This window comes from Schistocerca gregaria, chromosome 2, assembly GCF_023897955.1.
Source record: "Schistocerca gregaria isolate iqSchGreg1 chromosome 2, iqSchGreg1.2, whole genome shotgun sequence".
NCBI lineage: Eukaryota > Metazoa > Arthropoda > Insecta > Orthoptera > Acrididae > Schistocerca > Schistocerca gregaria.
Genome location: NC_064921.1, coordinates 242,341,154 through 242,356,341, shown reverse-complemented (window position 1 = coordinate 242,356,341; position 15,188 = coordinate 242,341,154). Strand labels below are relative to the sequence as shown.

Below are 15,188 nucleotides of genomic sequence, written 5' to 3'. Positions count from 1 at the left end.
AGGAACTGAAAAACAGAATAGCACGAAGAAAATTTGAAGTTTTTCACAGAAATGGTGTGAACTTCCCACAACATGGCTTAAAAAAAATCCATTGGGCACCAGAAAAACTTCATGAACAACGGACATAAAATGAGACAATAGCTGCCTGAATAACTACAGAACAATATTTTTGTTAATAGGTGGAGTAATGGAAAAAACTAAATGGTATTCATATGATGCCAGCTATAAATTGAAAGTAACAGCATATGCAAAAGAACACAGAAACAGAACAGCATTTCAGCCCTCCACCGACAGAAAAAAACCATTCGCGATTGGCAGGCTATTTAAAAAAGAGAGAGGCGACAAATATTGTGCAAGTATAAGACTCAATGCAAAATGGCCAAAACTAGAAAACGACATATTGAAATGGCTTCAAATACATCATCAAAATGACACTGGAATTAATACAAAAATGATTCAAATAGTGGAACTTTACAGACTTTAAGAGTAGAGCTGGTTAGTGCTACAGGTTTATGAAGTGTCGTGGACTCAACATGCGAGCCAAAACCAAATTTTTTTTACAAAACGCCATAAGAGTTTGAAGAGTTCGAGTCTCGATCGGGCACACAGTTTTGCCAGGAAATTAAAAAACAGCGCACACTCCACTGCAGAGTGAGAATCTCATTCTGGAAACACCCCCAGGCTGTGGCTAAGCCATGTCTCCGCATTATCCTTTCTTTCAGGAGTGCTAGCTCTGCAAGGTTCGCAGGAGAGCTTCTGTAAAGTTTGGAAGGTAGGAGACGAGATACTGGCAGAAGTGAAGCTGTGAGTACCGGGTGTGAGTCGTGCTTGGGTAGCTGAGATGGTAGAGCACTTGCCCGCGAAAGACAAAGGTCCCGAGTTCGAGTCTCGGTCGGGCACACAGTTTTAATCTGCCAGGAAGTTTCTTATCAGCGCGCACTCCGCTGCAGAGTGAAAATCTCATTCTGGATTCTTGTATATCATTGGAATACTGCAGGCTAATCTGGTACTCCAAATGATCTTTCTTGAACTGGAAACACCCCAGTGTTACAAATGAATTATTCCTTCAGTATAATAGCTTCAGCACTCTCACCCGAGATGCTGGAGTTGGCGGTCATGTGTGGATTAGTGATGTGTTTCTCTTTTGCTGATGAAGGCTGTGGCTGAAAGTTTTATGTAAATGTCTTAATTGTGCATGTCTGCAACATACTGTGCCTTCTTTACGGTAAGTAGCAATCTGTCTTTTCCTACATTGTTGATATACCTTCAGTTTCCCCCTTAAACATAAAAAAATAAATAAAAATCTTCTCTTGAGGTCTAGTATGTAAAATACACAGTCATCTTATTGTTTATGTGGATCTGCAATAAGGAGCAAAGAGTAACAATCTTTCACCATAATTTTGTTTAATTTTCTGTAATCTATAAAGACATGACGCTCTCCATTTTTCTGTTTTACAAGTATGACCTGCCTAACATACATACTCAGATGAATTTGGTTCAATTATTCCTCAATCACGCCATACTTGAACTTGGTTGTCAACCCCAGTGATAATCTTTCTGATGTCAGAAGTCTTTGACTTTATTGGGTGTAATTAGTCACTAAATCTTTAATATGTTCCTTTGTCTCATTTGTAATTCTGAACTGTCTGCTATACTGGTACATGTGGCATGAGTTTCCCCTTCTGGTTTCCTAATACTAATTGTGTCCTTGTTTATTAAGACATAAATTTGATCTATGTTCATAGTTTCTTCAGAAACCACACAAACACCTGTTTCAAATTTCACATCATCAATCTCAACAGTAAATGTAAAATATCCGTTTGAGAGACAAAGTTTCTCCCAATTCCTGTAAAGATTACAACTGTATCCTTCAATCTAGGAGCATTCATTCACTGCTTCATTAACATCTTCTCATAATAAATTGACTACCACAGTCATTTAGCACCTGTACTTTTCAGTTATGTATTTAGAAATCTTCAAATTTATAGCTGTTAACGATATTCTTAATAACTTATGAATTCCTAGTCATATTTTGATTATTCTACTCTTTGATGCATACAGATGAAATATGGCCTAAATAGTTTGCTCTTAGGTTGCAATCACTTGACTTGTGTCCACTTGCTCCACAGTTGAAACACTTTCTGTGTAGATCCCTAGCTGTGCTTTTAGTGTTTCTGTTTCTTGAGTCTTTAGTATATTTTTATTGGAGTTTTCAAAATTTTGAGTGCTATAGCTTTTGTTATTTTGTTTCTGCAATGACTTTAAAGCTCTTTCATAAGGCCTCACTTTTCCTTAAACTCTTTCACATTTCCAGCAACTTAAAGTATGAGTTTTGGAGCTGAATCACCTTCTTTCTTGTGACCACATACTGGAATAATGAGTCGCTGACAATATAGGAACAGCTGGTAAACTCTTTCATTACAAGAAAACATTCTTGGAGAGAGACTTTGTTTCTTCTCTTGCTGAGACAGCAGTTAGTGGATTTCTGCTGCACTTGCCTTTTAAGCTGAATTCTTCTTGGAAAGCTTTCTTCTGTGCAGTCCTACTTAAGACTCTTCTAACAGTTAAAAAGCTTGATTAAACCTTAAAGAAATTTTTGTTTTTGGAAAAATAAGCATTTTTGCAGAATTAAACATTCTATTTCCTCAAAGCAGAAGACGTAATTTTTAAAACGGATATCCATCACTACCACTAAATGACTTATGAGCATCCTCAACATCATGAATGCACATAGAAAATTTATGTTGATTCTGTGAATGTGATCAGAATTTATCACTTGTTTCTGAATTGGAATATTTTTTTCAATTTCTTTCAATAAATTCAACCTTCCATCACTATCCTTTCGGACTGCATCTGCATCATCATCATCATCATCATCAGCAGCAGCAGCATAATCATCCTCTTCGCCTTCTCTGTCACCTTTAATACTCAATAAGTTTTTCTATATTGGATACAAGATGATAAATTTTGTGATGTCATAAGTTTTCCCCGTTCTTGGGTCTGCTGCCGGATCCTAAAATCAACACGATTCAATATTTCGGCAATCCATCTGTCTGCCATCAACAGGAGAGTCCCACTAAAAACTGATGCCAAGGATGTAAATGATTGTCCTAGGCCTCTGCACCGTACACAGTGCATGCACTACCCATCACATTTATTAACCTCCAAGACTGGGCTGGTGGTGCCGTCCTTAGTAGAACACCAGTGGCAATGATATATCGTAGTCAAAGACTATTTTCAAACACTCAGGCTGGCTGCACTAAAGGACAAACATGGATGTGATATTCTCAACAGATGTATGGACCACCTAAACTGATTTCATCCCAGCATTCAATTTACCAAGGAGGTCAAAAGTGATGGGAGGCGCTTCCATTTTTGGACGGCATGGTTCACACACAACAAGATAGTACTTTGGGATTTAGTGTTCACCAAAAAGCTGACACATACTGTTTGGTATCTTCATGCTAAGAGTTACCATCCACCATACCAACGCAATAGCTACCTTGGGTCTCTGGTAGAAGAGCATGTGCCGTTTTCCACACAGATGGATTAGCCCAAGAACTTTGACATTTGATGGCTGGTTTTAAGGAAAATTGATACTCTTGAGAAGCAGACTTATCAGGCTATGGTGTTTGGACCATCTTCAGATGTACATAAAGAGGAGCACAGAAGTGTGGCATTATTCCTTAGGCTGGGGACATATCGTTTAATAATGGAAGAGTTTCAAGGAGTTTTAATTGTGTTTGAGCACCTTCCAAGATTAGAGCATTAGTTGGCTCTGTGAGAGATGATCTGTGGCTTAGGAATACCAGCATATAAATAAAATTCTTAACATTCTGTGTCAAGTGTGAGAAGGCTTATATTGGCCATTTGATTCACACGGTTCACGTCAGGTGCATGGAAACTGCCATCATACGAGGCTACAACAGCTGGAAAAATTCGTGGTAGCAGAATGTTGCCTAAACGAGGAACATGGAATGGTATCTGATGAGTCTATGATAGTTCAAAACACATTCAATTTTTGGAACAGTGTTTATAAAGAGGCAACTGAAATTAGGTCAGCAGCTAATTTGATCAACAGAGACAAAGGTTTTCCTTTCAGCAGGGTGTTGAATCTTGTGCTATCCCACAGCAAAACAGAACTCAAATGGCTCTGAGCACTATGGGACTTAACATCTATGGTCATCAGTCAAAACAGAACTACTTCAGTGTGACCGGCCTTATGTGTTTGAAAATAGTCTTTGGGAGCAATATATTGTTGCCACTGGTGTTCTACTAAGAGTGGTGCCACCGGCCTGGTCATGAGAGGGCAAGAATTGCGATGGGTGGCACTTGCGCTGTGTACAGTATGGAGGCCTATATAGGATGATGGCATCAGTTTTCAGCATGACTCAGCAGTAGCAGCATTCTCCTGAAGTTGGTGGACAGAACGCTCATTGAAAAATTGAGTCGTTGATTTAAGGATCCGGTAGCAAACCCAAGGAGACTTTCAAGAATAATAAATTTTGGTTGTCATTTCAGTTTCTGCCTCACTATCTAGAAAAAATATGGTGTAGATTGCCTGCAACTCTGGTCCTGTAAATGGTACTTCAATAAATGACTTCGACTTCTTAGCTTAAACTTCACCACCACTTGATTGATAAGTAAAGCCAGAAGATTCACTCAAGCATTTACAATATTTTCCGTTACCTGAAACTGTTTCGAAAATTAACTTAAATAAGATTTAATGACTTTACCCAGTACAGAGGTTACTTTTTTTCCAATTCCCTCTAACACTGCCATATAATCTTGTTTCACATTTAGTTACATACCAAAGTAGCTCAAAGTGAGTATTCTATAATGTCCCAAAATTAATATACAGTGTGGTTTAACATATTACTTTGGGAAAAGTGATGTGTTGCCCCATTCCTTTCTCTAACTGATGAATGATAGCCATGCCCTTGACAAGTATTTTCTTTTTAGTTTTAGATTTGATCTGCATACTGTGCACAAAATTTTTGTTTCTTTTGTGTATGTTGCTGAATTTGGATGTGGGTAATTACACCATGCCACCACTGTTCTGTCTCAGAAATGTGCAATGGACCATGGAATCTACAATATCGTTACAACACTGATGACATCATAATAAATAAAGTTAGCATTTGCTAACTAGTCCTAAAAGAATATTGATGGACTTTTATACCAAGCATCATTCATGTAGAACGATCTGTAACTGAAGTATTCCAAATTGTAAATACAGATAGAATTACACATCTCTTAATAAGGGAAAGTGGATGTAATTTTGTAGACATTGGTTTTTCTAGAATGACATTTCAGCTAGCACAGAAGATGCAACTTATGACAAACGTAAATCCACCATAAAAATATGGAGACAGGAACACGGCTGGATGAACAGCTGTAGAAAGATATACTATCTTTATTTTTTGAAACTTTATTTAGGCTTCCAGTTTCAATGCCTCAGTAGTGTCTTCTTCAGAAGCCTACGTGGTTACAAAAAATACTTAAAACTATAAGGTACAAAATAAGTTCAGCAATATAATTAAATCTGTTACATCAAATAGATGCAAGTAAATAACTATGAACTAAAAATAATATAACAACAGTAGTTCATAGACCTAAGACATGAGTACATCAGGTCTATTGAGACAACTATGGAGCACAATGGTGTCATAATAATGGAATGAAGCAAACCTACATATTCATTCAATGTCTAAAATATGAAACACATTTAGTAAGGAGTCAAAAATAAGAAATATCATAAAGACAATTTAATAGGGATGGTGTATAAAGATATAATCATAATGTATGAAAAATATATACAAAGCAGTAGCAGTAGTAGTAGTCGTAGTAGTAGTAGAAAATGATGATAATTAATGGCAATATAATACAGTTTAAGATAAGACTGTGTATAATGTGTGTGTAGCATCAAAATGAATTATTTCTTAGGTTTAAAAGAACATAGGAAAAAAAAGATCATGTCAAATACAAAAAATGTAGCAATCAACGTTGTGAAAACATCGAAGTTGGTACATATGCAATAAGAAACAGCGGTCATTCAGTTGCTCTGACATCCCAATGGTAAGAAAGATATATAGTACTTTTGAAGTTATATAACAAAAGAAATATAGGATGGAAACTAGCAGGACAAGAATTCATTAACCTTTGCAATGATACAACGATGAAAACATAAATTAAAAAAATAAAAAGGACTGGTGTACCTAATTACTGCGAAGATGCAAAATCTATGGAGAAAAAAAAAAAACATTTTAAGCAGAAAAGACAATGAAAACGAAGTGGGAACTGGAGTAAGTGAATCGCTCAATCATGAAACAAGAGGAACGAAGAAACAATTTGATATGAATGTCTGATGACAATAGAAAGAAACAATAATCCCTTGCAACAAGCGATGGACTGCAACACTTCAGATGTCTCAGTCAGAGAATTGTCATCACTCAATTACGTTTAAATCTCAGTATCTTGACATGAACAAAACTGGATGTGTTCCACTACTGAAATGACGCCTCCTTATATGCAACTGAAAGGAAGACCTTAAGTCAACTTGATAATGAATGTGATGATATGTAGTGAGACAATGAACTCAAAATTAAGAATCATCTCGTGAAGGACCTATATAATGTTTAAGTAAAAAATTTCACTTTGGATATATACAAGGTATTTAAAATACTAGCAAAATTATAATCACAATTAAGGAGAAAGGAGCTACGCTCTAAAAATTAGTAGATATAAAAACTTTATTAAGCTTGAGCAGGATCAATTCTTTAGTTCCAAGGACTTAAGAGTGGGCAACTGGCAGGGCATTTGCAAGGAGATTCCAGAACTTATACAGCATTTCTATTTAAGGGCAAATCTTAAGAACTTCGTGTGCTTGTAGCTATTTTGATAGGAAGATTAAAGAAGACTTTGGGTAATGATTTGGTAAATGACCTAATTATATACACAGATAACTTGCTACTATTATCTAAGGCATGGGAGGAACATTGTGTATTATCAATCAGAACTTTACATTGACTACAGCAAAAGGGAATCACAATAGAATCAGCCAAGTCCCATTTTGGTGGGGATGAACTAAAATCTGGAGGACATATTATGTAAAAGGAATACAACTTCATCCAAAACGGATCCAGGTGATACAAGAAAGTCCTAAACCATGCAACATGCAAATGTTATGTTCAGTTTTAGGATTGGCGGGACACTCAATGGCCTATCCTAGACTTCTATTCCTGCTTAAACATTGACTGAGATGGATATGGGATGACTGTGCATCCAAAGAATTTAATAATATTATGCTGTATCTCTTAGATGCTAAAATTTTAGGCCATCCAGAGATGCATCAACCATTTAACCACAGACATATTGGAATACAGTTTGGTGTGTGAACTGTTTCATGGTGAGTGGGATACTGAGCAAGGGGGGCACAGCTTTTGCCAGCAGAAGTCTTCACAAACAGGAGATAAATTATACAGCACCCAAGAAAGAGCTATTGACCATTGTTTGGATTTTTCTGAAGTTTCAAACTCTAATATGAGGATAAAAAAAATAGCTATTGACCATTGTTTGGATTTTTCTGAAGTTTCAAACTCTAATATGAGGATAAAAAAAATAATCATATATACTAATTTTGTTTTGTGAAGTGCAGAAGTTTACATTTCCGAACATTTAGATCAAGTTGCCAATCTCTGTACCATGTTTAAATCTTATCAAGATCTGGCTGAATATTTATGCAGCTTCCCTAAGACAGTTCGTCATTATAAATAACTGCTTCATCTGCAAAAAGCCTTATTTTACTATTACTATTGCCTGCAAGGTCATTAATATGCAACATGAGCAGCAAGAGTGCCAACATACTTCCCTGGGGCACACCCAAAGTTACTTCTACATCTGATGATGACTCCCCATCCAAGATAACATGCTGTGTCCTGCCTACCAAAAAGTCCTCAATCCAGTCACAAATTTCACTTGATACCCCATATGATCATACTTTGAACAGTAAGTGTATGTGTGGTACTGAGTCAAGTGCTTTTCAGAAATCAAGAAACACTGCATCCACCTGGTCGCCTTGATCCAAAGCTTTCAAAATGTCATTTGAGAAAACTGTGAGATGGAGTTCATATGATCGATGTTTTCAAAATCCATGCTGGTTGGCATTGAGGAGATAAAGCGCTCAAGATACCTCATAATGTCTGAGCTCAGAATATGTCCTAAGATTCTACAACAAACCGATGTCAAGAATATTGGACAGTAGTTTTGTGGATCACTTCAACTGCCCTTCTTGTACATGGGTGTGAGCGGTTCCTTTTTCCAAGAACTGGGCACGGTTTTTTGTCGAGGGATCTACGACAGATTATAGTTAGAAGAGGGGCTGACGCATCCGCAAATTCAGTAGAGAATCTGACAGGGTTTCCATTGGCCCTGGAGCTTTGTTCAGTTTTAAGGACGTCAGCTGTTTCTCAACAACACTGACACAAATACTTATTTCATTCATTTTTTCAGTGGTACAAGTATTAAACCTGGGCAATTCTCCTGGGTTTTCCTTTGTAAAGGAACATTTGAAAATGGAAGTAAGCATTTCAGCTTTTGCTCTGCTACCCTCAATTTCAGTTCCTGTCTCATTTACTATGGACTGGATTCTAACTTTGGTGCCACTAACAGCCTTGTGTTTGTTATATAATAATGAAAGTGGGTATCAAAAGAGAAGGAGATGTTGTCCCTATTCACAGTTATAAGAGGAAAAAGTTTGTTAATAGTTAAGAAGACTTCTTGTTTAGTTAGGTGATAGAGCTGTTACGATGCCATTCGTATCAGTGGGGGTGATATGTGGTGTAACATGTCACTTTTTGGGAAAGTGATGTGCTGTGCCATGTCTTTCTTTAATCAAAGAGTGATCAAATGATAGCCGTAACCTTGGCAAGTGTTATTTTTTAAGTGAAGTAATTAATTTCAGCCCACATACTGTGCATAGAATTTTTGATTCTTTTGTGCACATCCCTGAGTTTGGATAGGCACAGGGTATCTGCAACACAGGGTAATGAGAGCAGTCTTTCCAAGAGTTGCGACACCCACTACTTGGGAGGTTATTCCATGCCACTGCTGTCCTGGCTCAGCAGTGCTCTGTGGGCTATGGAATCTATAACATCAAGACAATAGTGATGATCTCTTAATAAATGAAGTCAGCATTAGTAACTAGGCCTAAAAGAGTGTTGATGAGTTTGTACTAACAAGTACTGCCCATATAAAAGTCTGTGAACAATCTGTAAGTGAACTATTCCAAATTATAAACATGAGATACAACACATACATCTCTTAAGAACAGGGAGTGGGCGTCATTTCACAGAAGTTGGTTTTCTAGAATGATATTTCACGTAGCACAGAAGACGGTACAATGGTGATGGAGTTTGCAGCTACAAAACAAGTTCATGGTCTTTCTGCCACCAGATTGGCACACTTATATAAAGACAAATAAAAAATCATAAAAAAGGATGACCAAGAAATTCTTTACACAGCTAACTGGCACATACAACAAACAACATTTTGATAGGTAAACTTGTTGTTGCAGGTTCAAAATCGACCTTCCATGTTATAACTTGTTTCGTATTAATTTGTCTCATCATTAGACATTTTGTTTACAGTTTCTGCTTGCCTTGATCTGTTACTGCTAATTATTATCAAAATGTGAATCTTTGTTGCAGATTCAAGATCTATGCAATCACACATTGCTATGACTCCCAGGGAAGTTTGTCCTGAACTTTATATATACAGATAGCCAAAATTGTATCATCATTCATTTAGCCGATTGTGACAGAGCCTCCAAAATTTGCAAGAAAATGGTTCAGATCCTCACATACACTATTTACCTTCAAGACAGTTATGAACTCCAAGCATGAGTCAAACCAAATAACAGTCCAATGTAATTCACGTCTTCCCTGTGAAGATAGATTCTCTGTGAGCTCACACAGTTACTCTGCTTCCCTGATAAGTCACTAGTCCATTGATAAGAAAACATTTAAATCCCTCATTTTTTCAAATCCCACAATAGTAATGATGGAATATTTTGCACTTCATAGTTGAGTCGAGTGAACCATTCTATATCACTGTGTAGAAATCACTTTATCCAAGGCCATATAGAGCACCATCATGGCACAAAAATCAAGTTATTGATCTGTGGAAGCAGATAATTTGACAAAGAAGGCCAGAGATGCAAAATTCTTTTCAATTAAATTCGGTTAATCCACTGACGTTTCTCACAATGAGCAGATCAGTTCGTTTTTCTGATATTTTCATACCAGAATTCATAGAGAGTATTATTAAATTGTGTAATTCTTATGAGAAGCTTTACTGAACAGTGAGAAACTATGATGAGAGCCAGCCATAAACTGAACAGCAAATATGGAGTGGGTGCAGGGATTACTCTCTTAACCTCTCTCTTCCTTCTGCTCCCATCCCTTTCACAGTAACTGATGATTAAACATATTATGAAAACAGTTGCTCAAAATTATGAGAATCCCTCACCCTCCTGTCATAACTGAACCCCAGACACACTCTTGCTCATCTGAAACTACTATCATCTTCTGTAGAAGTATTATTTATACAAGCACTCATCAAATAATTTTTACATCCACCTGCCATGTACTGCTCCTCCATGCAACCCAAAAATAGATTACAATTGACGCAGAGCCCTTTTTTGGAATATAATTTATGGTTTCTAAGTTTTAATCACCAACCTCAAACATCAGCTAGTAATTTAATCAGCCACGAGTACATAGTTACCAATTCTGAAATGTACGCTAAGTTACAGAATATATCTCTCTCCAAAATATCTCATCATATTATAGGACATCATTCTCTGTCTTCATGACTAGGATTCTCTTGCTTCATTCTTGCAGGAAATTGCCTCCTTCTTTTCCAAACCTAGTTTCTCTCTTTCCATTCTGTTATAGACAGATGTTACCTTCCAATAAACATCTTCAGATCCATTGTCATAGCCTTAATAGTTAATGACTACACCCTAGTCCTCTCTCCAACTTCATCATATTCCAATCAATGAAGCATTCCACCATTCTAATTCACAGCACTGTTCAGTGTCTCAAAACAGTACTATCTTGAGTGTAACAGTGTGGTGAATTACTTTTTTACAGTTTTATTGTTAATGGAAATTTTACAATTGAAATATTTTCATTCTGTTGTTCTATAGTATGTGTATATGTTTCTACCACACAACTGTATTCTGAAGGTGACAAGTGGCCTACTTTTGAAACAATCTTATATTTTTCATTTTTTTGACCAGTGGATATATTCTTATTTCTTTAACCCTATCACTACTGTGGGCATTTATAAACATCCTACTACACCAGTCCCCAAGTGTTCTGCAGGTTTATATGCACAATGCTTGAATTTTCCTACAGTGTTATGGACAACTGAATGCGTCCTGAGCCGCTGATATGTAACTGCTGAAGACAAGTTACTTCCATATCCCAGAGAATAAAGGTTTTTAGAGTATTTATCAAACAACACACGTGCTTCATTCTGTGTTATAATTTGCAAAAAAACCTCATTTTGATACCTTGACTTATTTAGGAGATACAAAAATTGTTATGACCACACGATTAGCGATCTGCAAGGCTTTGAGTGTATGCAGCGTGTGTGACAGTTCTTTGGATATAATACCCAATAACTCAAGAATGAAATTAGATATCGTTCTGCTCTCAATTTTAAAGAAAATTTTGATATCTCGTCTACATTGCATTCACTGCAATGTATTAGCTAAAATCAACCACATACAAAGTTTGCCCAATGAATTTTTACCTTTGTGAATTTTACTAATCTTTATCGAGTGAAGATATCAGACTATAAGATGTTCAAAAATCAAATTTTTCACCAAATATTTTTCAAAAAATTGGATGGTAAGTATTTCACACCAGTCAGAATGCCATCTCTCAAAACAGGCATAGCATTTGGTTAGCAGTAAAGCCATAACATACGGAGCCTCAGCACAGAATCCAAAAAGCTCATATATAGTAGTTAAAGGGTTAATATTCATCATTCTATTCTGATGCTCAGTATGTTCATTATATATACAAAAACTTTGCATTGCATGAAAGTTTGCTGGCAGAACTATGGACTAGATTGTACTGACACATCGGATGAAATAAACCTGTGCAGCACTGGAAACCACAAAAAATAATCCAAATTATTTAAATACATCATTCATAAATAATATAACTTTGGTGGTAGTAACATTTAGTAATATAATCAAAATAAACCTTGATGAAAGTCTGTGTGAAAGCACTCCATTAATTTTGTTTATAGAACAATTCTGAGAACAGTACAGGCTACTTTTAAGAATCAAGCATTGCAGGCCAGCTCATTACAAGCATACAGTCATAAAATTCTCCTTGAAGATGTACAGAATCAAAATTTGTTTGTTTCACCTTTACTCAACATACAAGTAGTAATCAATTTTACTAAAGTTTAATGAGTCATGAAAGACATTATAAATTTTTCTGCAGTACCAGCCATATTCACAAGCATTTCAGCAAATCATACAACATGCTATTTTCTGATTTTCATAGTGTGTACTTTATACTCAGCTGTTTCCTATTTATATACCCAATCTAAGTTAACACAAAATATTTTATCTTTTAGAACTATTAACAACAATATAACACATTTGCTAACAGTGATAACTTGCCCCCTATGAATATGCTCTGCAACTTCGTGTATACCATATTACCTAATACTTCACAAAGAAACAGATGCACTGGGCAGTGTCTGCCTCCAAGAGGCAATTCCTAGAATGACTGATGCTAACATATGAAAGTAGACAACAACATTCATAACTTTTGGAGCCATAGGCTCTTCTTCAGTGCAGCAAACAGATTGAAGCAGTATGGACCTTCTCCCAATTTTTAATTAAAAAGGAGGGGGGAGGAGGATGGAGAGTGCTGGTCATACACAGATCTGTGGTAAGAAGGATACTGAGTGATTCTTCTCCCTTCCCTCCCAATTCAGCTATTTCCATTTTTCTCCCTTGAAAAAAGTGTGTGTGCTGTTGCCTTTTCTTTCAGCTGTACTGAAAATTGTGCCTCTCGAAAGTAAGTACTGGTAGAGCCATCTGTCTCCAAGTGTATTTAAAAAACACATGCAGCCCTGAATGGAACTGTCCTGTTAACAGCATAAATGTTCCCTCATGACTTCTGAGCATATAGTAGGAAAAAGAAGGTGGTAAGTGTATACTATAAGCACAATACATATAGAAAAACCATTGTAATCAGTATTTCAATACTTACGTCTCACTATGTCTGGAAGAACTATTTTTTTCAGTGTAATATTCAGTTGTATCCTCTTTACATTATTGTCTTGTGGATTTCCAAATACTTTTTCCTTTATATTTTGGATGTCATTATATGAAATTTTCAAATAATTTAAGAACCTCAAGCTTCTCTTTATTGGTGTTTTACAAAGAGGACAGCTTCTAAGACATACTTCAGCACTTTGCTGTTTCAACCACTCATCCAATGCCTTAGACTCAATAGTGTGTTTGCAGTCCTCCAGATAAACAAACCTAGAATTATAAAATATTACAGGTGTATCTTAAAATCGTTTTCAGAAACAGTTTCATAAAAAGCCTTTACTAATATGGTGACATGCATGACATTACATTTAAAATGAGACAGCATTTGACAATGTTACAATGAGCTGAAGACAACCTATACGTGACACAAATTTCAGGTTGATACTTCTACTCATCCCTGAGGAGAGGGATCTTAGCTGTCAGACAGACACACTGACAACAAAGTGATCTTATAAGGGTTCAGTTTTTGCTGACTGAGGTACAGAACGATAAAAGCAGGAAATTGTGGCATTGAAACAACTATAAAATGCCACAAGTTCACATGTGATGGATTGTTATCAAATTTTGAAATATTCTTTTGGTGGTAGGCTTTGAAGCTGTTGAGTGAGAATTTTGCGCCATAATGAGAAACAGTTTTATGCAGATGATAATAAAAAATACAATAAATTTCTTTTGCATGAAAGCTATGGGCTATTAATATTTTCAGCACTCAATGTTTTAATCATATGTGGGCTACTTCCACGTCAGAGTCGCCAAACAGCTCCTGTAATATTCTTTAAGCTTCTCTTTCATCAGAATCATACATTATGTGGTTGCAACTACTATTAAAGTATTTTCATAGAATTGATGTCAACATATAACTGAAATTTTTCCTTCTTCAGTCTATCACCAAAGAAATGACAAGTACACATAAAGAGGGCAGGAGCATGCAGGAAACATCTGTTTCTACCTTTCAGCATAGAAACTCTATAACATGTGATGTCACTTCATTAAATAATTTTACAGGGAGGCAGAGTCTCTCAGGTGCCATGTGTTTTGACAGAAGTTAAGCTGAGAGTTAGTTTACAGCTCTTTCACCAAAGAATTAAATATGCACCATGTGATGTGAATGTCAAATAGCCAGAATTTATTGTTCAGGTTTATTCCAGTTGAATGAGTCATTTTCAAAATGAAGCCATTTTAGTGACATTTAAGATTGTAAAAATAATTTTAAAAATTCATAATTAAGCCAAGAAGCTAAATATACTTCAGTCTTTCTACAGAATACCAGTTTAAAATTATATATTAAGAAATATACCTGGCACCCTCTTCATCTTCAGAGCCAAAGACAATTGTTGTTAATTCATCTCCATTACAAATTCTACAAAGAGGGGGGCATGGTTCACCACAGAAGCCAACACAATCATGCCCACATTTAAGCTTTTTCTCACAAGGTTCATAACATGGAGAACGATTACAAAGCTCATAGCAAAGCTTTGTGCATCGGGAATGTTTACAACGCCATTCACAAGGTTCCTGAAATGTAACAGACATGATTTTAAAATAGCAACTGACATGCCGTAGAACAATTTAACTTTCTTCTCTGCACAATATTATTATATAATATATACTGTGAAACACTGCAAAATAAATATAGCACATCCTGATCATCATTACTAGTGGAGATACATGTGTGTCAAATTTAGCAGCACCTCAAACTTCTTAGGGATATGGGTATAACACCCCAAGTTCTCTCTTGATCCTGCCTCCACTAAAGCCTACAGCCAACATGCCACTCACAGTCAAATGGATGAGAGGAGACAGAACCTGTACATTTTGC

At 36.2% G+C, this 15,188-nt stretch overlaps 1 protein-coding gene across 2 annotated transcripts in view; it reads right to left on the bottom strand.

Annotated features, from left to right (window-relative positions):
- LOC126336769 (NFX1-type zinc finger-containing protein 1-like) overlaps positions 1-15,188 on the bottom strand; it is a 301,188-nt gene that overhangs the window by 23,848 nt on the left and 262,152 nt on the right. For both annotated transcript variants that reach the window (XM_050000780.1, XM_050000779.1), the window contains exons 14-15: positions 14,667-14,884; positions 13,305-13,579 (exon numbers count right to left, since the gene is read on the bottom strand). In XM_050000780.1, the coding sequence (XP_049856737.1) occupies positions 13,305-13,579; positions 14,667-14,884 (493 nt within the window). The remainder of the gene's footprint in view (positions 1-13,304; positions 13,580-14,666; positions 14,885-15,188) is intronic.